This window comes from Balaenoptera acutorostrata, chromosome 21 (assembly GCF_949987535.1).
Source record: "Balaenoptera acutorostrata chromosome 21, mBalAcu1.1, whole genome shotgun sequence".
Lineage (NCBI taxonomy): Eukaryota > Metazoa > Chordata > Mammalia > Artiodactyla > Balaenopteridae > Balaenoptera > Balaenoptera acutorostrata.
In genome coordinates, this window is record NC_080084.1 from 16,990,192 (window position 1) to 17,013,273 (window position 23,082).

General features: G+C 44.4%; 1 protein-coding gene and 1 long non-coding RNA gene across 3 annotated transcripts in view; one reads left to right on the top strand and one right to left on the bottom strand.

Annotated features, from left to right (window-relative positions):
• LOC130706112 (uncharacterized) overlaps positions 1-10,300 on the bottom strand; it is a 55,178-nt gene extending 44,878 nt beyond the window's left edge. Inside the window, exon 1 of the long non-coding RNA XR_009006513.1 lies at positions 10,003-10,300. This is a non-coding gene — a long non-coding RNA (uncharacterized LOC130706112). The remainder of the gene's footprint in view (positions 1-10,002) is intronic.
• On the top strand, positions 9,453-21,537 carry PPP1R3B (protein phosphatase 1 regulatory subunit 3B). 2 transcript variants are annotated; one of them, XM_007174049.2, is made up of 2 exons: positions 9,453-9,680; positions 16,201-21,537. In XM_007174049.2, exons 1-2 carry the CDS (start codon positions 9,544-9,546, stop codon positions 17,078-17,080), a joined length of 1,017 nt encoding a protein of 338 aa, XP_007174111.2. In that variant the 5' UTR covers positions 9,453-9,543; the 3' UTR covers positions 17,081-21,537. The 2 variants fall into 2 exon arrangements, with proteins under 2 accessions (XP_007174111.2, XP_007174112.1); XM_007174050.2 differs by lacking the exon at positions 9,453-9,680 and adding an exon at positions 10,370-10,530.
• Positions 21,538-23,082: the final 1,545 nt, after the last annotated feature.

Sequence of the window (23,082 nt, forward strand, 5' to 3'; positions counted from 1 at the left end):
CTTGTTACTACAGCCCTTAAAAGTTAAAACTTGGAAGAACTCGGAAGACCTGGCTGGAGGCACGTCGCCTGTGTCCTCAGACTCTTCCGTACTGAATACCTTTGGTTTTTGGTTACTTCAAGGTGCCATGTTGAAGGTGTGTCTCCACTGATTGTTGGAAACTCACTGGCCTTTTGAGTAGTGGGCATTAGTTTCACACTTGGCCATTCCGTGGGCTTTGACCACTGGCCTACAGGAGCCCCTCCCTCATTGTAAAGACTCGCTCACGTGAGCCTTTCAATAGATCTTGCCCATCAGTCTGCCTGGAGGCGGATGCAGAGAGACCAGGAGCCTAGTTCGCCCAACTCAAACAGGAGCTGAATCTATGACTTTACACAAGCGACGGCACCTTTCTGGGTTTTTTGCTTTCTCATCTGTAAACAGAGGGTGCTGAACTAGAAAACACAAAGTCCTTTTAACTCCAGTAGTCTACGATTTTTCAGTATAATTTACAAATGAAAGTCTTGGCATTTGGAGTGAAATTCAGGAGCCAAGACTTACATGAAGCTCTTCCACCTGAGCAAACACCACGCCCACAAAGTGTAAATTCCCACTGGTAAGGAAAACAATAGGCCGCCCTTGGAGTGGGAGAGGGGAGGCTCAAGACGTCACTGGGAGACAGACCTCTTTTCTCAGCAGCAAATAACACTCCCACTGCCAGGTAAGATGATGATTAAAACCAAGGAGAAGTGAGGAGCACAAAATAGACTTTTACCTGTAGTGTGAGAAACTCATCAAGGAACTAAATCCGCATGGTGGATAAGCTAGAACTTTTTCTGAGTACTACTCAGTCTCATTGGTATATTTTGTAATGTCAGGGAAAATCTGGTAAGAAAATTGGGAAATGTTAGGAAGAGAGGTCATGTACACATATAAAAATGTATATGAGTATAAAATTCTTTTAGATGCTTCTCCATGGTTTTCTGACAGTTAGTATTGTTACTACAAAGAGGTCAGAAGTCAGTCTGGTGTTTTTTCTTCCATCAATAATTTGTTTTCCACGGGGTGTTATTTCCTACCTGGATACTTCTAGCACCTTTTTTTTTTTTGTCCTTGGAATTCAAAAATGTGGGTCTTTTAAAATTGATTTTATCTGAAATATGTGAGCCCATTCAATCTATATACTATGGTCTCTTTCCATCTTGGAAATGTTTTCTTCAATAAAAGTTTTTATAACTTCTTTTTCTACTGTTCTGGGGTTTTCATTAATAGTGCTGTAATTCTTCAATTGGATTCCCATTCTCTTTCATAGTATCTATTTCTTTTTTCAACAATTCTTCCTTTTTCTCTTATCATTTCTAACGCAGTGTTCTTTTCCTATACATTCTGGTAGACTTGTCAAGATTAACCTCCAAATCACTGATTCGATTTTCCTTTTTTGTTCTTTTCTTTGGCTGAGCCGCATGGCTTGTGGGATCTTAGTTCCCCAATCAGGGATCAAACCCAGGCCCTCGGCAGTGAAAGCGCAGAGTCCTAACCACTGGACTGCCAGGGAAGTCCCTCACTGATTCCCTCTTCTACACTGTCAGTTTTGCTTATTTCCACTTCCACAATGGAGTTTAACTGTTTGATTGCATTTTTGCCATCCATTCATATCTCATCTCTCTTCATATCTCATGTTATTAACTTTTTTAAAAACCTTATTTTTTTAAAGAACTTTTAGGTGTACAACAAAATTGAGACGAAAGTACAGAGAGCTCCCGTACACCCCCGCCCCACACATGCACAGCTTCCCCCATTATCAACATCACTCATCAGAATGGTACATTTTTTACCAACGATGAAAAAATGTCCCATTTTTGGTACATTTGACATAGTACTGTCAATGTTGACATAGTACAATCAACCAGAATGAATAGGGTGTTTAACTTAGGGTTCACTCTTAGTGTTGTACATTCTATGGGTTTAGACAAATGTGTTATCACATACCACCATTATTATAATATCATACGGGGTATTTTTACTGCCCTAAAAATGCTCTGTGCTCTGTCTATTCATCTCACCTGATCCACCCATGGCAACTACTGACCTTTCTATTGTCTCCATAGTCTTCTCCTTTCCAGAATGTCATATATAGTTGGAATCATCTAGTATGTAGCCTTTTCAGATTGGCTTCTTTCACTAGTAACATGCATTTGAGTTTCCACTATGTCTTTTCATGGCTTGATAGCTCATTTCTTTTAAGTGCTGAATAATATTCCATTACCTGGATGTACCATAGTTTATTTACCTGCTTACCTACTAAAGGACATGTTGGTTGCTTCCAAGTTTGGACAATTATGAATAAAGCTGCTATAAAAATCGTGTGCAGGTTTTTGTGTGGACATAATTTTTCAACTTTCAGTTTTTTGGGTAAATACCAAGAAGCATGATTGCTGGATTGCATGATAAAAGTATGTTTAGCTTTGTAAGAAACCATCTTGCTATGGTGTTAGAAATCAGTATAATTCTTACCCCTGTGGGGAAGAGTGAGAAGAATTGGGAATAAAAGGGGTTTCTGTGGTGCTAGAGGATGGATATAATGAGAATTTATTAATCTATACACTTAAAATTTGTTGACTTTTCAAAGTGCATGCTATACTTTACTAAGGGTTTACTACAAAAATTATTATATGGCAGAACTATCTAAGAAAGCAATGAACCATACAGGACAAATGCACATTTTAAAAAAATCAGCTTGCTAACTTTTCATCTGAGTTTTTTATGTAATTTACAAAGACCATGTCTTTTTGTAATCAAAGATACCTTAAATTTTTCTTTTGTTTCCTGTAGTAAGCCTGTTTCAGAGGTCTGCTCCTTTCCCAAGTCTTTAGGAATATCCCTTTCCCCTTTTCCTAAGCTATATCTTAGTAGTTTCTCTTCACCTACCCTCAAATGAGGGAGTATTTGGCAAATCAGTGATGTCCTTGGAATATCTACCATGTGCTTGGTAGTTTACAAATATGTCAGCATATATGTTTGTGCTTTATTCTAACATATCCCAACACCTTGCACCAGAGAAAAGGGTAGGTCTTTTTTTCCCTAAAGTCTTGACTCTTAGCCCTAACAAGGTGCTAACAGTTCCTTCAAGTTTCAGGAGCATCTGCAGAAATAGCCCCCATACAACCCTTTGTTTGGGAATTCTGGCTCCTACAGAAAGGGTTCAGAACTGTCTAAGACTGGGAGGGTATAGTGCCTGGTGCTTCTATGGGTTTGCAGAAAGATCCACCCTGAAGAGGAGGTGAATCCCAGAGCCTGGGAGCTGTGGGATCTGAAGTTTCCACAGGTGATGGAAGCTGACATCCTGCTCACATGGAAAAAGCTGAGATCCGGGAGTGCAGGACCTTCATGCCAGGCCTGCCAAGGGGGCCTCACCGAAGCCTGCCTGAGCAGCAGCTGCAGTAGGTGGGTGGTGAGGATGTGACCTCCACAGCAGGTGGGCTGCAAAAGGAGCAGGCAGTGACCGCAGAGCCTAAGAACAAAGGGCCTGTTCCCAGTTTTGAGAAGCTGCACACAACAACCGATGTTAAGCTTCTTACTGGACTTGGTAAGTAGAGGGTTCAGATCCAGATTTTACTGTATTTAGAATAATCCAGAAATGTGACTTTCATTGCACTTGGGTTTTGTGGAACGAGTCATCCTGGTTACACAGAAAGTGTTCTGGGAAATCTTCCGAGTAACCCTGCCAGGCAGGTATTAGTATTCCCATTTTACAGATAGGAAAACAGAAGCACAAAGTTGGGTAGTAATTTTTCCAAGGTCCACGGCTCATTGTGGCAGAGTCAGTATTCAAATCCAGGACCACCAGATGACCGAGCTCTCAATCAACTACATTTTACTGTGTCTAGGGCATGAGGGTTATATGAGTTTTTATATTTTTATGTGTCTTCCTAGGAATCTTTACAGGAAGTTAAGCCAGAAACCTTCTCTTATATTTTGTAATATGTTCCTTCTTCTCATCACCTATGACTTTGGATTGTTCCTGAAAGTTGATGGATAATGCTGATTTATAAAAAAGAGAAATGCTTCTTGACTAATCTTAGGAGAGAGAAATTTCTAGATTTTTACAAACTAAAAAGCAATACCAAAAAAGAAAGAAAGAAGGAAGGAAAAAGAGCCGGGGTCAAAATCAGGGAAGAAAGCTTAAGTTATTACACATTTTGGATTAATAAGAAAAATAGGAAACAACAGACCCTACTTATAAGGGGCTCTGCATTTGAAGATGACCAAAGTATTAACAGAAGAAAATAGGAATCATGCCAGATATCTTTGCTAAGGTTTACTATATGGTCATATCAATTTCCAAGGCTTAGATGTCAAAGTTTGGCTTTGTATATTTTATCGCCCTGGCTGCTTGCCAAGTAAGACATACAAATAGTTATCAGGTTGTTGTTTTTGGTGAAGTGTAATTTTATAACAAGCTTGAGTAGCCTTTACAACAAATGCACTATTGTCCCCTGCATTTTATTATGCAGTAGGTGAAATAACAACGTTAGACGATGGCTCTCCCACTGCTCCCTGAGATTTGTGCCTCCTTGGGAACGCGAGCAAGGCAGAGGGCAGAGACAGAATATGCTCAACATGTGGTGACTTCCTAGCTTTAACTGCCCCGACAGCCTGTGGCTCTGTGTGGAGAGATCATTACCCTGAGTTTAGAGAAGGAAGAATGCAGTCTCTAAGTTGTAATTCTCTAGAGGATATCAAATGATCAGAAGGAAAACCATGAAGTCAGTTCAGCTTCTGACTCTAAATTTCAAAGAAAAAGAGGAGTGATAGAAATGTAAAGTTGTGGGAAAACATAGTGTGTACATTTAGAAATTACTGTACCTAAATAGTCTTTTTTCCTCACCCCTCTAGTGAGTCATTGTTTTCTTTATACAAATTATATCATTGCCTGTTTCTAAGAGGACAATCCAGGCCAGTTTTGTAAAGATCAGGATGGAACCAGCCAAAATACAATCGTTTACACAAAAGCCCCAAGTGCTTGCAGTATCTGAGGCAGAGGCATGCAGCCGAACAGGCTGAAGATCCAAGGCACACAAGGCCAAACAGCCTGTCATAACCCTCAAAGCAGCTTGACATGTCATTCTCACAAAAGCGCATGCCACTTGTCATGATATTCTGGATGGTACACGTTGCATCACATGTATATAGTTATATGTTCAAATATAATTTATGATCATACCAGTCACAAACGGGGGATGAATCAGCAAAGAATATAAATACATACTGGGTTCTGCCTAGTTCCTTTTAAGCCTGCGGCAAAGTGGTACCCCACGTTCTCAGCCTCTGCCTTTCTCTCTGACCAGCCACCACTTAATATCATTTAAGTCAATAATATGGGTTATGAAGTCCCCATTCATAACACAAATTGGCTGTGTATTTTGAGACTCAAAGCTACAAGTGTGTAGCTATTTTCACCCAGGCACAGAGTATATGATTCATTAGTGAAAATTCTCATATGGCTTTTTTGTAAGATGAGGTATAATTTGTCCAAAGTCCACAAACCAAGACCTAATTAGGATTACTTAACTCTTAAACTGCTCCAGTAGTGAATAAAAAGTCAATACTGATCTTCCTAAAAATGATTTGGCAATACAAGTCAAGAGTCTGAAGAATATCTGTACCCTGTCAGAAACAGACTTATAAGAAATAATCAGGGATGTGGACAAAGATTTAAATATGAAGATTCTTATCAAAGTTTACTTACAATAGAGAAAATTTGGAAAAAAATCTAAGTATCCCACAATAAGAAAATAAATTATAGTCTCTTTATATGAAGGAATATTATGCAGTCATTAAAAAGCATGTCAGAAAAATTATAATAATACTAATACACTCAAAATGAGCAGTCATGATTAAAAAATTAAGATATTAAATTTTATATGTATCAATACTATGATCCTGTTTTATGCACAGAATAAATACTGAAAGAAAAGACAGTGAGTTACATTGGTAGTTATGGCTGGGTGGTACTGATTCTGTTTTCACCTCTATATTTTTCTGTATTTTCCACAAAATACAGTGTCTACAGTGATCTTGTATTCATTTTATATTCATAAGAATAATACACAATGCAAATTAAAGATATATCTGGATCATACAAAGCACTGCACAAGATATAAAGCTAGGGAATAAAAGCTGCTCTGTATATGTAACTTTTAAAGGAGTGGTCCCTACATCAGCAGCATATAGAAACTCAGAAGCCTTCAACCATGTAAATCACTGATGGGCTCTAGGAGCTTTGACATGTAAATTACTCGAGCTCTTCTCCCCATGCTAAGGACACATTCTCCATAGACAGAAGCTTACAGAATCCCTTGGCTCGTATTCCTCCGCCTGTCCCATAAAACATGACCTAGCAAGTCCCTTTCAGTCAAGTCTGAAAGAGGGGCAGAGGGCCCCAGGTAACATGATGCACCCAGAGCACGTCTGCAGCTCTGACAGGTGCAAACAACTCCACTCGTCTAAATATAAATGGATTTAAGCAGTTTGGAAACAGTCTTTCCCACTTTCTATTCTGATCTAGCAAAAGAATGTTCTCTTCTTTAGTTCTGACTCGATGCTGGTTATTTTTATTTAGATTCACTTTGCAATCACTTTCATTCAAAGAGAAGCAATGTTAGAATTTGAAGAAGAAGAAGAAAAAAAGAAAGAAAAAGATTTCCCTTCCAGAATCTTGCATGATTTGAGCTGTTTTTGAAATGTGTTCAGTTGAGGAGGAGATAAGGCATTAACAATATATTTTCAAACTTTCTGGATGAGCAAAAAAGCTGCTGTTTACACATGCAGAAGGAAGCAGCGTCCAATATTTAAGCCAGAAAGAGGATCTAATTTTTAATCAATGGCGTGGAAATTCTTTGGGGGAACATATAGAACTCTGTGCCATTTCCAATTCCTGCCATGCTCTCTTCCCATTACCCCTAAACTCTAACTCCCCCTTCAGGATCCTGCTCAACGGTCACTTCTCAAAGGTCAGCCTTCTCAGACCTTCCCCTCCCCTGCCCCACTGCCAGACATGCACAGTCTTCCTCTTAGCTCCCCTAAGAGAGATTTGCCTTTCACACATTCATCCCACATCATTATATATTAGCTTAAGAGCTTCTCGAGAGTAAGATAATATTTCACTCATTTTTCCATTTCCAGCACCCAGGTTTACGGTAGTTAATAGTGTGCTGTTGAATGAATGAACAAATGTGTAAGAGAGAACTGAAAAAGTCACAGATGAGCCCAAGCGCAAGAAGAAGACAGTGCTACTAACAGCCATGAAAAAGAACAGCTTATGGCAAAATGATCATTAGCTATGCTTAGCCACTGTTAGGCTTCTTGGTTTTTGTGGGGAGGAGGGTTGGCTTATTAAATGAAATTAAGGCTACAATTCAAAGCCACATATTAGAAAAGGAACTTGGTATGCATTGACTAAAGGGTTGAAATTTTCCATTTTCAGTTTCCCTCTTTGTTGCTATAAAATGAAAGGGTGAAACAAGACTGTGTCTAAGGGCCAGTCCAGCTCTCAGGTTCTGGGACTCGGGACTGCTGTGAATTCTACTGGAACAGTTCTCCAGAGCTTGCATCCCAGCTCTATTCTGATAGCAAAGACTGCGCTCTTTGCAAACTCATAGACGCTACACTCCTACCTGCCAAGACTGTGGTGTGCCACAACTAAGTTTAGCCCCACTCTCCCGGTCTGAAATAGTCACCTAAACCACAGGGATGATTTCCTAGATCTATGTAAGGAAGATGCTTCCAAAACCTAACACTATAAAATCGTATTTACTTGTCCCAACTCGTTCCCAGTTTGGTTCAGATCGCCCTTTGCCTGCATACGTTTTGCAATACCTGTTGGCTCTTTATCTCTGCCCACTCCTCCAGCATGCTCCCTCCACTTGAGAAACATAGCCAGCACTTGGCATCATAAATCTTCAACCTACTCATCAGCTAATAAAAGGGGGTTTAGAGTTGGCAAAGGGAATATTGCACAGAAACTTTATTTGCCAATCGCCTACCAATAGCTAATTTCACAGGTGGTCCTTTATCAGATTTGTCCATTGAAGGAGAAGGAAGAGGACTAATGATCACCCTTCAGACGGGAAGACTGAGTCTGGGGAAGCTCTCCACGGAGCTGAAGGCTTCGACTGGATTACTGTATGGACTAGCGTTTTTGTCTTACATTCCTAGTAAAATTAGAAGCTGCTTTAAAATCTCTTACAGCAGAAATTCCCATATGCCATAGTCAATGTAATGAATTTTCATAAAGCTAAACATATGCAATGTGAAGGATTAGCCTCTACTCCAAGATTATGCCCTTCCTGCATTTTACTGTTATTGCTGTTAAAGAGTACTTCTTTTAAAAATAAAAGATGGTAACAGAAGATGGTAGGATTTGTTTGTTTTAGTGTCTTTACTTGGCACTTTAGAAAGCTGGCAATCCTATGTTAATTTCCAAAATTCATTAAAACTGGAAAACTGGGATTCTCATCCCTGAAGTGGCTAGCACAGAGCTGATCACCAAGGAGATAATATATATGACTATATACATGCATATTTAAATTGATCTCATATGGGACAAGGGGCTTCTAAGCTCTCTTCTAAGCTCCTCATTCTCTACAGATCTCAAGGCATAGCACAGAGATCACTGAGGCCCTGTGGTACAGGCTGAATCTGTTCATACAGATTCAATTCAGGTAGTTTCCTCGAAAATATACCTACCTGAGAAACCCTCAACTATATATGCGGTATTCTGTGAGATGGGTATTGGTCCTTTGCCCCAATAACAACTTCATAAAAAGGATTTTACTGTATTCCTTTCACAGTAACACCTGGACCGTGATGGGCACAAAGCAAGCGTTCAGTAATTACTTACTTCCAACACTATCACTGGACCTGGGGATACTGATCCCAAAAAGGCTCCACCTAAAACGGAGGGGAACGCATTTGGCATTCTCTCGGGGCTCCTCTGGGCTCCACGTGTGATGGGGGAAGTAACGGTCATCTGCGAACCCCCGGTAGCTGAAGTGTAAGACAAAGGCGGGGCGGCGGGACGGCTGAATGCAACCGCAACCAGGTCCGCGGGTGTAGGATGACTTTGCCCGGCTAGAACTTTGCCTAGGGAGAGGGAACTCTGCCAGCCACCGGCGTCCAGCCCTCTTGCTGTAACGGGATGCTAGGCTGTAGGAAAGTGCCTCTGCCCCCTGGCGCCGGTCCTCGGGCTTCTGATGAAATTGTGACCCACCGCCCTCTTCGCAAGCCCTGGACGCCAGCCCTATCACTCCGGGCGCGCAGCCGATCACGTGGCGCGGCGGTGCTCTGGAGGACCGCGGCTCCACGGCCATTGGTCGACGGCGCGCGTCCCGGGCGCGCCCATTGGCTGTGGGGGGCGTTCACGTGAAAGGGGGTCTGGGATAACATCCCGAGTGGGGAGAGGTGGTCGGAAAGTTAAAGGGAGCCGCGCGGCGGCTGGGAGGCCGAGTCCCGGGTGAGGGGCCGCAGGGAGGAGGCGGGCGGGCAGCTCTCGCGCACGGACGGATGCGGCTGCCCGTGAAGGGCGCCGACCTGAGCCCCGGCCCCCGCTCCTGCCGTCGCCGCCGCTGCCCCTGCCACCCCGGCGCGGATGCTGCCGCGGGCTGGCGCCTCCGCACCTCGGGGCTTATGAGCTGTACCAGGTACGTCCCTCCCAAGCCCGCAAGGCCGGCTGCCCGGCCGCGGAAACGGCGGCGAGGGCGCGTAGCGGGGACCCTCTTTGGTCGTGCCACCTACACTTTCTCCGTCCAACTTGCAATTACACTCTGGGAGTGGGACACTTTAGAAGGGCTCAAGGAGGCTGTTGCTTCCACGTGGGGAGGGCAATCCAGGGACCAGAGGTGGGATGGAGCCTGGCCGGACCCACGTGATGCACCGAGGTGGGGGTCCCGGCCGCGACGGGCGGCCCGGAGGCTGGGGCTGGGACTTCAGATACTCTTACTCCCTATTGTGCTGAGTACGAACCTGACACAAGGCTTTTCCACCTGGGACCCGACACTTCTAGAGGGTGTCCCCGGAGTTGAGCGATGGGGTCTCAGCACAAGGGAAAGTCGCTTCGTCGCTCCCCCGGCCTCGATTTCCCGGTACAACGTAGGGAAACACACTTGGTGATCTCGCAGGCCGCCGAGGGCGACGGGACACAGGGCGCTGCGGCGGCCGGGGCCTCCCGGAGCAGAGCCACCTCCGGTTCCCGGTCCCCAGACGGGCTGTCCCGGGCCAGCGGGGGCGAGGTGGCCGCGCGGGGACGCTCTCGTGGCGCCGCTCCGCCTCGGGTGGCCCTGCCGCCCCGCCCTGGTGTGATAACTAGGGCTCCTCCTCCTCGTCGTCTTCCTCCCCCTGCCGGTCACAACTCCGGGAACCCAGCCCAAGGCCTGCCTCCCGGACACACCGAGGCTCACGTAGTCTGGTAGCGGCAGCCTCCCCTGCCACCTCCCTCCGGGCTTTCCGATGCAGCGAGACAGCTGGAGAGGGGGCTTCCCCGCGGCCCAACAGGTGGGTTCCGGACAGGCGAAGGACCTCGGGGAGGGGTTGGGGGCGGGGTGCAGCCCGGGCCTGGTGGGACCAGGACACAGAGGGCAGGACGCTCTGGTCTGCCCCTGTGTCCTGTTCGTGCCACCCTTTTGAATCCAGAGAAAGGGGTGTGGAAGGGACTCAGTGCAAAAGAGGGGGTAGGGGGCCCAGAACATACTAGAAGATTTGGGCTCTGTCCTGGTATTGTTTCCCGCAGAGGAGGAGAAGGTTGAGGAGAGACTTGAGGACTTGGAGAGTTGCTAGAAGATGTTGGAGCCTGTGGTCTGCGTGGTCAGGCCTCCTTGGGAGACCCAGGGTCCAGGAGAAGAGAGTGTTAGGGCTTTGGGGGCTGGGGTGCAGAGAAGAGGAAATGGTTCACTTGGCAGGGTTATCCAGGAGCCAAGACTAAAGTGAAGACAGCTGGAGGACTTACCACAAAAGTAAAGTTGAGGTATTTAGGGAAAAGTTAGTGAGAAGAGAACCATCAGGCAGTATTAGCAACCAGGAATGTCAGAGCTGGAAGGGATCTCAGAGGAGAAAGCTCAAGCCCAGAGAGGTTGAGTGACTTGCCCCAAGTGGCACAGCCAGGTGCAGGCATTCCTAGGCCAGTGCGCTGTGTCTCACATTGGACATTTTTAGATGGCAGACACTGCCATTTTACTTATCTCTTTCCTATAATATGCAGCCTCATCCACAGATATTTATCTCAAAGATGCTTTGGATGATGGTGACAGAATAGAGGAGTCCAAGTGGCTTCTAGGGCTGTGAATAAGGGCCCCATGGTCTGAGTACCAAGGGAAAGATGCCAACTTTACTCATACTGTGGCAGCCAAACCTTTTTGGAGGGAATAAAGAAATGCCGAAGGGATAAGTGGCCCTGTCTTTTAAAAAATTATACCTGGTAACCTGGTTGCGAACGCTTACCTAACGCTGTTTCAGTGTTCCTGGTGGGTTCTTGGTGCGTCTGATTTTTCTGTCTTTACTTATCAGAGTACAAGAGAATGGAGGAGGCAATGTGTTGGCCTCAATACAAAAGAGAAAGATTTGCTTCCTATAAAAGGCACAGCCAGAGAGTCAGTAGCTCAGCCGCCTGGAACTGTGAAGGTCATGGGGTTATTTTCTGTACAAGTTGATAGTTTTTAGAGAAAAATCACCACAATATCTAATCCTGGTTGAGAGGGTCTGTTGTTTGTCACTAGAGGAACACGGAAAGCATTTATGCAAAACTATCCATGTTCTGTTTTTGTATGGCGTGTTAGGGTTTGCCCTCTTTTGACCAGAAACACTGAAATCTACCCTTGGGCATGTCCAGGCTCTCATGGGGCAAAATTGATCTCCTAGGCATCTATTTGGAAGCAAAGGTTTTGAGAATCCATACTGGTCTGAGTAACAGCTACTCACAGTCTCGTGACCCTGTCCTGCAACAAACTGGTATCCAGGTCCCATGTCATGCTGTGCTGGTTCAACTGTGTGTCCACATCTCATTCTGGTTTTTCTCCCAGACCAACCTTGGTGACTCATATTCCCTGGCTTGGGCGTGGGAAAGGGCAGAGTGGCCAAAGAGTCTGTCACAAGAGGGGCCCTGAGGTACAGCCTGATGCGTCCTGTGTTGGAACTGATAATTTTCATGCCATTTGAGGACAAAACACTCGTCCAGGTGCCTTCCTTTCAGCGACTTAGGAAACTATTACCTTGCATGTCTCCGTGGCTAGGAGTACGTCTGGGTGTTGGTCGTCCCTGTGATGGTCCACGTGGGAATTTCTGAGCAGAGGATCAGGAAGGCTTACACCAAACCAGCACTTCGGTGCACCAGTTCTTGGAGACCGATCTGGTTAATAAAAGCTGGAATCTACCTGTGAGGATAGGCAAGGGAGCCAAGAGTCAGATTGCACCCTCTTCTGAAGCCATCGGGGTTAGTGACCTCCCCGCCAGTGCTGGTGACACCAAAAAAGTGAAGGGATTCTGGGTAGGGGTGCTTGTGCAATGGGCCTGGAGCAGGAGTCTGGGAAGAATGCCTGGGCCGCCAGGTGGTTCACCTTCCTTTTGCCTTTCATGGAGAATGCTGCAAAACCAATTCGGCTCCAGAAAGTGCCAGTGGAATTGTTTAATTACCTCTGGCTCCGACTCCAGCTTCACCTCCTCACCCCCAGTCCTTAAAGCTTGGTGATAAAAGGGATCTCAGGGGCACGTTTATACTGCTGGGTCCAAACAGTGAAACTTTACCAAGGCCTTCAACTAAGCCTTTCTAACCTGCAGGATTAGACCTTGAGAGTGACTGTAGTCGACTGCAAGTGTGCAGATTCTTTGCCTGATCCCCTTGTTTTAGAATTCTGTTTCCAAAATAGCTTGCGAGTTTCCCAGTCATTTTCTAATGAGCTGTTTTAAGGTGGTGGGAAAGCATGCCTGAGGGTGGTTTGCAGGCCTGCGGGACACTCTTAGAGAGCTTGCAGTTGACCTTGTGCTGACTCAGGCAGGGAGGAAGCGGCTACGGCAGAGGAGGAACCCCTCCTTCCTCAGTTCACACCCAGGTTGTCAGGGGTGGGCAGAATGGGAGGGGCTGGGATGCAAGGCTTTGCCTGCTGTTTGGTTATTTTTAATTAACATTTAATTTAAAAAGCAAAAACTACCTGTATTAAAAGTAGAACTGAACGTGTGATTCCAATGCATTCTAACAAAGTTTTGCAATGAACGGGGAAAAGAAAAATTCAAGTACTTTGTAAGTATAGGTTTTTTGTTTTGTTTTTTTATGTTGAACCCACTGACTTTTTTTTTAAAATCTCTCTTGCCCAATTCAGTCAGAACTTTCCTTTCCAGAACAATTGAATGGGTATAAGAAAAGATAATAGGGACTTCCTTGGTGGCGCAGTGGTTAAGAATCCGCCTGCCAATGCAGGGGACATGGGTTTGAGCCCTGGTCCAGGAAGATCCCACATGCCACGGAGCAACTGGGCCCGTGCACCACAACTACTGAGCCTGCGCTCTAGAGCCCGCAAGCCACAACTACTGAGCCCACGTGCCACAACTACTGAAGCACACGCACCTATAGCCCATGCTTTGCAACAAGAGAAGCCACCGAAATGAGAAGCCCGCGCACCGCAACGAAGAGTAGCCCCCGCTCGTGGCAACTAGAGAAAGCCCACGTGCAGCAACGAAGACCCAACGCAGCCAAAAATAAATAAATAAAAGAATAGATAAATTTAAAAAACAAAAGAAAAGATAATAGCCAATTTGCTCCTAAAATTTTTACTCATTTAACTTTGTCAGAGGAGAAACTATAAGGCTATTTAAGGATATTTAAAGGATAAGATATTTAAAGGATATTTAAATATCTTATCCTTTAAATATCCTCAAATATCCTTTATTTTTAAAGGATATTTAAATATCCTTATTTAAAGGATAAGATATCCTTTAAAATGCATGTCTAGATAACTACATTATGGCTATAAATTAAGATAAGAACATTTAGAAAGGTTGGGCCTTTTCAGACTAATACAGGTATTTGTATTATTATTGTTTTGTCTCTGAATGTCTGTGTTTCTCCACCTTGGTCATCACTAAGTGATTCCTGAATCTTGGAGAAGTGCTGGGTTTTTTGGTGGTTTTATTTGAAAATGAGATCAAGCCCAATACGTCTTCATCCTTTCTCATTTTTTAAATATATTTGATTAAACGAAATCAGAAGTTGAAAATGAGATATTATTTATTGGACTGATATTATTTGTTGGACCAGTGGTCCCCACTCTTGTCAGATGATGAGTGACATTTTGCCTGTCCTTCTCCTGAACTACCACCATCACCCCACAGCACCTCCCAGGAGGGGGGGGATCGGGAGGCCTGAGAGCTGGTACCCCAGCACACCACCACACACCGACACCTTTGCCGTAGTGAGGGGAGATGTGTTTGGCAGCTAATCCAGATCTGTGTTCTGTGATTCTCAGACTAGAGATTTTAATCCTGATTTCATCGCTGACTTCTTCAGTTAGCCCATTGGAACTGTCAAATCAGAATATCAATTTGCCATGGTAATCAGAATAAAAATGGCTTGGCTTTAGTGAGGCAATAGTGTTGGGTGAGTTTTTGGCAAATCTTAAAATATTTGAGGTGTTTTATTAGATTCCTTTTGTTTTCTTGATTAGAGAAGGTCTATTATTTTAGAAAATACAAGAAAGTACAAAGCAGGAAAACAGAAATTTCCTGAAATCCCATCACCTGGAAAATTATGACAGTTTTAATTATATCACTAGTCTTTTTTCTGTGCATATACATAATATTTTCCCCTAGAAGTCTAGTCTCTATGTACAATTTATCTTCTCCATTTTCTATATTAATCATATATTATAAATTTTTATGCCATTTAAATCTTTTTCCACATAATGGTTTTAATGATGATATAAAATTGTATCACATGGATATGGTGTACTTGATTTAATTGGATACCTGTTATTGGTCATTTAGTTTATTTTCTCACCCCTTTTCCCCCCATAATGTTGCACTGAACATTTTAGTACATTAACCTTCGTGCAATTTTAATTATTTCCAAGATTAATACCTGTATGTGATATTAGAACCCAAAATGATGATTTAGAAAGGTTGTGCCCATTAAGACTAATACAGCTATTTGTATTATCTTTTAAAATTCTTTCCTAACTCACTAGGTAAAAACAGGTATTGTTTTTTAATCTGAATTTCTTAAATTACTTGTAATTCTGGACATTTTGCATATTTATGAGGCACTTTTAAATTTCTTTCATGAATTGTCTATTCATGCTCCTTGCTCATTTTTCTACATGGAATATTTGACTTTGTTATTATTTTATAAAAACTCTTTATATATTAAAGTATTAACAGTTTGCTGCTATGCTTTTTGGAAAATGTTTTCCCAGTCTTTGGTTTTTTGGTTTTACTTATTCTTTTCACTTATAGAAAAACATTGTTTCTATGAAGTCAGATTTAATTTAATCTTTAGCATGATTCTCTTTGCTTTTTATTCTTATAGAGGCTATTTTCACTGTAGAAAAACACAATTATTCACTGATATAAAAGATTTAAAAATACTAAATTGCTGGCACTTTTTAAAAGTAAGATATACTAGAATCTAAAAATCTACTGTACACTGAATGAAAGCAGGTGTGGGTCTGTCTTCACTCCTGATTCCCAGTCTCTGGCACCATGCCTGGCACATAGCAAACACCAATCAGTATTTGTGGGATGAATTAATTTCTTTTTATCGGAGGAAAGCAGTATTTGCCAAACTGCGTTCAGCAAGGTGCTCCACCAGAAAAAAAAAAAGACTTTCCTTGTTTGGGATAAGTTTAGGAAATTCTGCAAACAGCACGCTGTTTTCATTATTCCCCATGGCCCATCAGTATACTGAAGGCCCCAACAAGTCCTGACAGGGAAACCCGTGAACTAGTTTTAAAACCAGTGGTTCCATACTTCTTTGTTTGTTTTAACCTTGGGCCTCTTCCCCCCGCCCCCCACTTTACACTCTTAATCTCCCCTGAAACCAAGGTCACACTGGACCACACTTGAGCTAATGTTGAGCTGTAGCCACGTGGGCAACGATGAAGGCAAACGTAGTTCGCTGGTCCCTGGGATGAGTCTGAACATCTTTCTGACCTCCTTGCTGTTTCTTTCTTTCCCCTTGGCCAGGGTTCTAGCCTGCTCTAACCCCGTGATGGCTGTGGACATTGAGTGCAGGTACAGCTGCATGGCCCCCTCCTTGCGCAGAGAGCGGTTTGCCTTCCAGATCTCTCCGAAGCCAAGCAAACCCCTGAGGCCTTGTATTCAGCTGAGCAGCAAGAATGAAGCCAGTGGGACGGTGGCCCCGACCGTCCAGGAGAAGAAGGTGAAGAAGCGGGTGTCCTTTGCAGACAACCAAGGGCTGGCCCTGACAATGGTCAAAGTGTTCTCCGAGTTTGATGACCCGTTAGATATTCCACTGAACATCACCGAGCTCCTGGACAGCATTGTGAGTCTGACAACAGCAGAGAGCGAGAGCTTTGTGCTGGATTTCTCACAGCCCTCTGCAGACTACCTGGACTTCAGAAATCGGCTTCGGACCGACCACGTCTGCCTGGAGAACTGCGTCTTGAAGGACAGAGCCATTGCAGGCACGGTGAAGGTGCAGAACCTCGCATTCGAGAAAATGGTGAAAGTCAGAATGACATTCGACACCTGGAAAAGCTTCACAGACTTTCCCTGTTGGTACGTGAAGGACACGTACGCAGGTTCAGACAAGGACACGTTCTCCTTTGAAATCAGCTTGCCTGAAAAAATTCAGTCTTATGAGAGGATGGAGTTTGCCGTGTGCTATGAGTGCAACGGACAGACGTACTGGGACAGCAATAAAGGCAAAAACTATAGGATCATCCGGGCAGAGTTGAAATCCACCCAGGGAACAGCCCAGCCACCAAATGGACCAGATTTTGGAATAGCCTTTGACCAGTTTGGAAGCCCTCGGTGTTCCTATGGTCTGTTTCCGGAGTGGCCTAGTTATTTAGGATACGAGAAGCTGGGGCCCTACTATTAGTGACGGCCTGGGATGGAGCCGAGCTGCATCACCCCAGGATGGAGATGGAAGCCCAAAGAAAAGCTGAACTGCCATCGGGCACAGTTTTCTAAAAGAAAGGATCCTAGTCACTTTTTTTCTTCAAGCAGCCAAGCCAGCCAGGCTTAGATCACAGAACTGGGTTCACACTCAGAGGAGATGGGTGTGCCGGTCTGTTTGGCACCCGCGTGGTGGCAGCGAGGGTCTGAGCAGGATGGTGCTGGAAACGGTCTGGACAGGACCCAGGCCTGCAGGCAGCGCTGGCCAGGCCGGAGGATGGTGGCTCAGTGACGAGGAGCCCCTCTCCCCTCGGGTGTGGGAAGTCAGTCCCCTGGAAAGCCCCCAGCCCCCTCTTCTTGTGGTCTTCCCCGGCCACCCAGGGCCTCCCTGCCTGTTGCAGCTGCCCCGTGTCTACGTGGGCTTCACACTTTATCTCTGTGCATTTGATTTTCTTCCACAGTTCATTTGCAGTTCAGGAAAAGATAATAAAGGCAGATCAGCTCATGACGGAGACAAGCATTTCCTTTTTCTGACCCCACTTAGATATCCCAGCAGAGGACAACACACCAGCTATGAAAAGTCAACCGGCTCCTGTGCGGTGTCACCACCCATGGCAGGCTGATGCCAGGCAGGACAGTCAGGAGTGGGACACTTTTAGCTCCACCTCTTGGCGCTGGGGGGAGCTTTCTAAGCACGCACTCTTACTTACCCTGAGTCACCCGAGGGCTCAATTACAAGACTTGCTGTAACTTGCCAAGCTGGTTTGCCCGTGTCTCTTTCTTCACAAAAGGATTTTAGGATCTCTTTTCCTGGAGAGTCATCTTTTACGCTGTGCTCAGGACGTTTGGATTTGCAGATTAAGTGTATCCTCGGCACCTTCAGGAAGTGCTTGGTTGTATCTTGACTGTGATTTACAATATCCACGTTGTAAACAGCACCTTACAAGCCCTCACGGACTTTGATTTGGTTGTTCTTACCTATGGTGTGTGGGTACGTAAAGGGATAGGGGAGAAGAACCTCACCGAGTTCTCAGATGTCGTTTTCGCTGTTTGCCAACTCTGAAATACCAGAGATTATTTGTTCTTAACCACATTGGACTAAAGCATTAAAAGTCTGTTGTTCATACTGTTGTGAGACTCCTGGGACTTTCCTTGTCAGATGGACCCCCAAACCCTGTGACTTTTCTTGGGCAAAATTGGTTGGTCCTTGGGGGTGTTTAAAAATATTTTTACATGTGTATTTGTAGAAGGTTGGGGTCTTTTTCTGTTCTGTTTTTGTTTTTGGAGCTTAGCTAAATGACTGCCTCATTTTTCTTTTGCCTGACCTTACTAAAGTGAGGTCTTCCTCAGGGAGGAAGGAAGAGGGATGCCCCACTGCCTGGATTTGGGGGCACAGCTCCTGGACTCTGCAAGCAAAGAGTCTTCTTTCGCTTGCATTATCCAGATCAGTTGGAAGAGACCTCCCAGCTTCTGTGGCTTTGTAAATTAGTATCAAGCAGGTCTGGAGTGTCTTGGCTCCTAGAGTTTTGTGGTTGGGTTTTTTCTTTTTTGAACTTTAAAAAGTTTTGACTTTTTAAATGCTCTTAAGTGGTGTTCCACGGAGTTCTTGTTCCTAAATCTGGCTGTGACTAGTCTGCAATCTACTGCTTTATTTTTTATGTCTCTCTAGGTGGGCAGCACTGGGGGTTACATGATAATTTATGGGACAATCACATTTTTTATTTTATGCTGACATTGGGCAGAACTGGGTTTTATCTAAGCATGTCTTACATCAAGTACACAGACAGTACTCCCTGTGTTACAAATCTGGTGATCAGAACTATTATATAATAGTGTAAATCTACACCATGGGGAGCAAAACTGATCTTATATAGGTCATGAATTTATTTTGCTTTAGGAAGTCCCCACCCTCCTCCTCCAGTTTATGAAGGGTACAAGGTGTACTGTCCTTTCCCTATTAACAGACCAAAGGTATCAAGATCGTTCTCTGTTCGTAAGAAAAATGCCTCAAGTGACTTCTGTATGGTTTTCAGTAATAAGGATCTTAAGGCATTCCTATGTCAGAATTTGAAATACGGTAATTCAGTGATAAGTATGTCTTTTAACACACCACAAACGCTCCCCCACCCCTCTTTCCTCCCAGCTGACCCCTGCTTTTCTGCCAGGGGCACTGCTTGCAAGCCCCCTGCCGGTGCACCTGGGTTGCTCACCCCACCAGGCAAGTCCTCACCCGCTGGCAAAGACCCTTCTCTACTAAAGCAAGTGCCCGCCCGAGTTCCCCGTCAGCACCGTAATGCAATGAGGTTGCAGCGTCTGAAAAATACTGTCTCCTCTTTACCAATCAGTCTGTCTCCTTTTGGGGTGGTTCTGTCCCAGGAAATCAGCAGATGGCCTCGGGACCTGCTCCTCCTACGGGCCTTCTCCTTGTTCCTAGCTCACCGGCAGTAGACAGGTGACACACTGCAGAAAGTGACCCGTTTCTTTTTTTTTTTTTCCTCACTTGCAAGGTCATAATGTCACCATTTTAATTAAGAAATACAGCTTTCTTTTCTTCCAGTGGAAATAGCTTGAAACTCAATTGATAATTCTTACAACTGGTACTAAACAAAGGTGGGGAAAAAAACCAATCAGAACTGATAACAGCAGGTCAACAGCAGACAAAGAGCAGGGAGAAAGGGAATTTTCCATGCAAAGGAGATTGTGCACGTGGGTAATTCAAGGCCACAATCATTTTCTACCCCCAAGTTTGTGTGTTGTATGCTTTCTTTCAACTGAATTACTTTAATATTGTTTGTGTCCATGATTCATTTACCTAGCCAAAAATAGGCTCACCAATGAGCTTTGCAGCTGTCCTTTTTTTTTTTAACATCTTTATTGGAGTATAATTGCTTTACAATGATGTGTTAGTTCTGCTGTATAACATAGTGAATCAGCTCTACATATACATACATCCCGTATGTCCTCCCTCTTGTGTCTCCCTCCCACCCTCCCTATCCCACCCCTCTAGGTGGACACAAAGCACCAAGCTGATCTCCCTGTGCTATGCAGCTGCTTCCCACTAGCTATCTGTTTTACATTTGGTAGTGTATATATGTCCATGCCACTCTCTCACTTGGTCCCAGCTTACCCTTCCCCCTCCCCGTGGAAAGTGACAGGTTTCTTAGTTGGAGATACGAATGCAGCCTGACCTGTAGGTTTGACCCTCAGACAGCTCTTGGTTATGATGACACGTGGCCCCCTTCCCAACTTGCCCCCAAAGGACCAGCCTTCTGCCGCTGGTGCAGCTGTCCATGGATGGGGAGGCAGCTCCATTTCTGTTTCATATTTATTCCCCCATATGTCCTGGGGAGCATTTGCAAATTAGGTGCAATAAATAAGCTAGACTATCTAAAGACAGGTTTTAAACAATAAGCTTTCAGTGTTTCTTGGAAGATGTGAAGCATTTGGGTGAGTTTGTTTGCTTTTTTTAAGTATTCTTGTTATAGGAGAGCTGGTGAGAAACAATGGAGTTATGTAGTTCTCCAGAAATGAAAACAATTTCAGAGTCAAGGTAGAGTTTATTTCTCTCTAAGATTTAATTTTAATGGTGGCAAAACATTACTCTCTCAATGTTTCTTAAAGATGTAAATCTTGAACTGCTAAAAGAATGTTTTGTGGTTTTGATCTTTGCATATAATTTGCTTTTTTTAAAACAAGCGTTACTTGTAGTCACTGGGACATTAAATGGCTTGTATATATATGTTTATAAACCAAAAAAGTGCTCACTTTTCAGAAGCGCCGTTGGCTAGGTCTTCCCTCTCAATGGACACTGAGTGGAAACCTCGGTGTCTTTCCTGTTTTCCTCATGTTAAATCCCTCGAATGGATGTGGTGTGCTGGAGAAAGCACATGGCTGTCGGCTCTGGGAGGTCCTGACGGCCTGTCTCTCCCGAAATGATCACTGACATTGGCGCTAAGATGTTACACACACAGTGGGATCTCCCAGGGTCATCGAAGACGATTTGCCAGCGTATCTTCGCTTCCTGAAGTGGGACACCTCTGGACGCGGAAGGACAGCTGTGCTGACGGGCAGCTTTTCCTTGTTATGGTTGTAAAGCGTTGCAGCCCAGGTTGTAAGGTTGTGAATGTTTTTACAGTCTTGTTTATCAGTTCCTCGAGTCGGCTGGACCCGTGAAGACTCCAAGCAAGAATGCAGCTGTGATGGTGGTGGTCCACTCTTCCTTCTATGTGTGTGAATGTAGAAACGGAGACTCATCTTCATTTTCATGCCTAAAAGTGCCTTGTTGAGAAAGTTCCACAGGTTTTAAAAAAATACATATTTTTGTACACAAAGTTAAAGGGGAAATGCACTTTAAAATCACAAGAATGGATGCCTTTTGTGTGGTATAAGAGAGTGGTTTGAATCTCAAATGCAAAAATGTAATAAAGGTTGAAAACAAAACTGAAAGTGTCCTATTTTAAAACTGACTCTCTTCTTAGAGTTAAAGGCTGGGGAGGAACATTTTCAGTCTATGTATTTCCACATCTAGAATGCCGGTTTCCAAAAGGGACAGGACACAATTAATGGCTAAGTAGAAAAGCTGTAAGTTTCAGAGGAAGGGGGGGTAATTGCTTAAGTTGTACAGCAGCCAAGGCTTAGTACACCTAAGAGAGTGATTGCCAGGGAAGTGGTACAGGGGCCCGTGTTGTTCTGAATCATTTTTAATGATCCAAGGGCAGGTCTCTTCCTACCGTGTCACTTGCTCTTGAAGCATATTTCTGACTTAGTGTGTATGCAGCAGTGGGAACACTAAGCAGCTATCGTAGCTTTGCACTGCTTGATCAGACAAACTCTGCAGCCGGCAAAACCATGCAGCTCCCGGTTGGGGCCCTGTCTCCATTGGGTACAGGACATTCACCCTAAGTAAGATTTCAGAGATGTTTTATTTCCAAGTTCAGAAGATGGGATGCAGGGGAGGTAAACTGCTGCCAGATGTTTCCTGCCAATCAGTCTCGGCCACGCCGGGAAAGGCAGCGGTGGTTCTGCCGTGGAACGTCAGAGCATTTAAAATCTTAGCACCCGGTCAATAAGCGCCCAAAGTGAGCTACATGCGTGACCGCCTTTCTCAAGCCTGGCAAACACTGCCCACGTTTTTGCCTCCACAGAAATGGGAAGGGGAAAAAAAATAACACTGGTTTTATGAATGTCTACTTAGAATTCAGTGTGGTTTTCATAATCATTACATAATTCTAACTTGTGAGACAGACATCCCAGAGATGTCTGGAGTAAAAAGGAAACAAAACAAAACAAAAAAACCACCAAACCACTTTTCTAGAGCAATGTCCCCAGAATAGCAAATATCCAAATAATTCAGTGGAACATTTATTGCTTGTGCGCAAGGCTGTTTCTAGGTGCTGTTTCTACCCAACCCTGTAAGAGACAGTCATGTTTTAGGTGAGTCCTCTGGGAGCCATGTAAAGTGGTGGGTGGTGCTACCAGAGGCATCAGCAGTCAGAAAGCCTGGGTTCTGGCCTTGACCCTGCCACCCCCTGTCAACTGCTCTGACGGGGCTCTGAGTGTTTTCAGCGGGAATAAGGTAACTAGGGGCTCTGGCGGTGCCCTGAGTACTTCTCAGAGTTGGCCAACGTGTTTGTTTTTAAAATGGTTCTAAATATAAACTTGTAAGAAGTGCCACATTCACTATTTGCATTCTTTGTAAGGATCACAGGAACGAAGAGCATTCCAGACAACAGCTTGGACTTCACAAAACCATCAGTGTTCGCACTGGAAGCGCTGTCAGGGCGCACTTTTTATGGGTGAAGAGTTGAAGGCACTCGGTGTTTTCCCGGAAGTCACAGAGCCAGTCGGTGACAAAGCTGAGAGGACTACACACGCGGGTCTCCTTTTCTTTTTCCAAGAACTGTCACCCCAAAGTGGAGTCTCTCTCACAGAACTGAGACTAAAATGGTGATTCTGAAAAGAAGTTCCTCATGCTAGAAAGATGCG

What these genes read in the sequence shown, in the direction of transcription:
- PPP1R3B (XM_007174049.2), top strand. Translation starts at nt 9,544, where the DNA reads ATGCGGCTGCCCGTGAAGGGCGCCGACCTGAGCCCCGGCCCCCGCTCC. An exon ending in GGGCTTATGAGCTGTACCAG is followed by an intron (nt 9,681 to 16,200) that starts GTACGTCCCTCC and finishes CCCCTTGGCCAG; the next exon opens with GGTTCTAGCCTGCTCTAACC.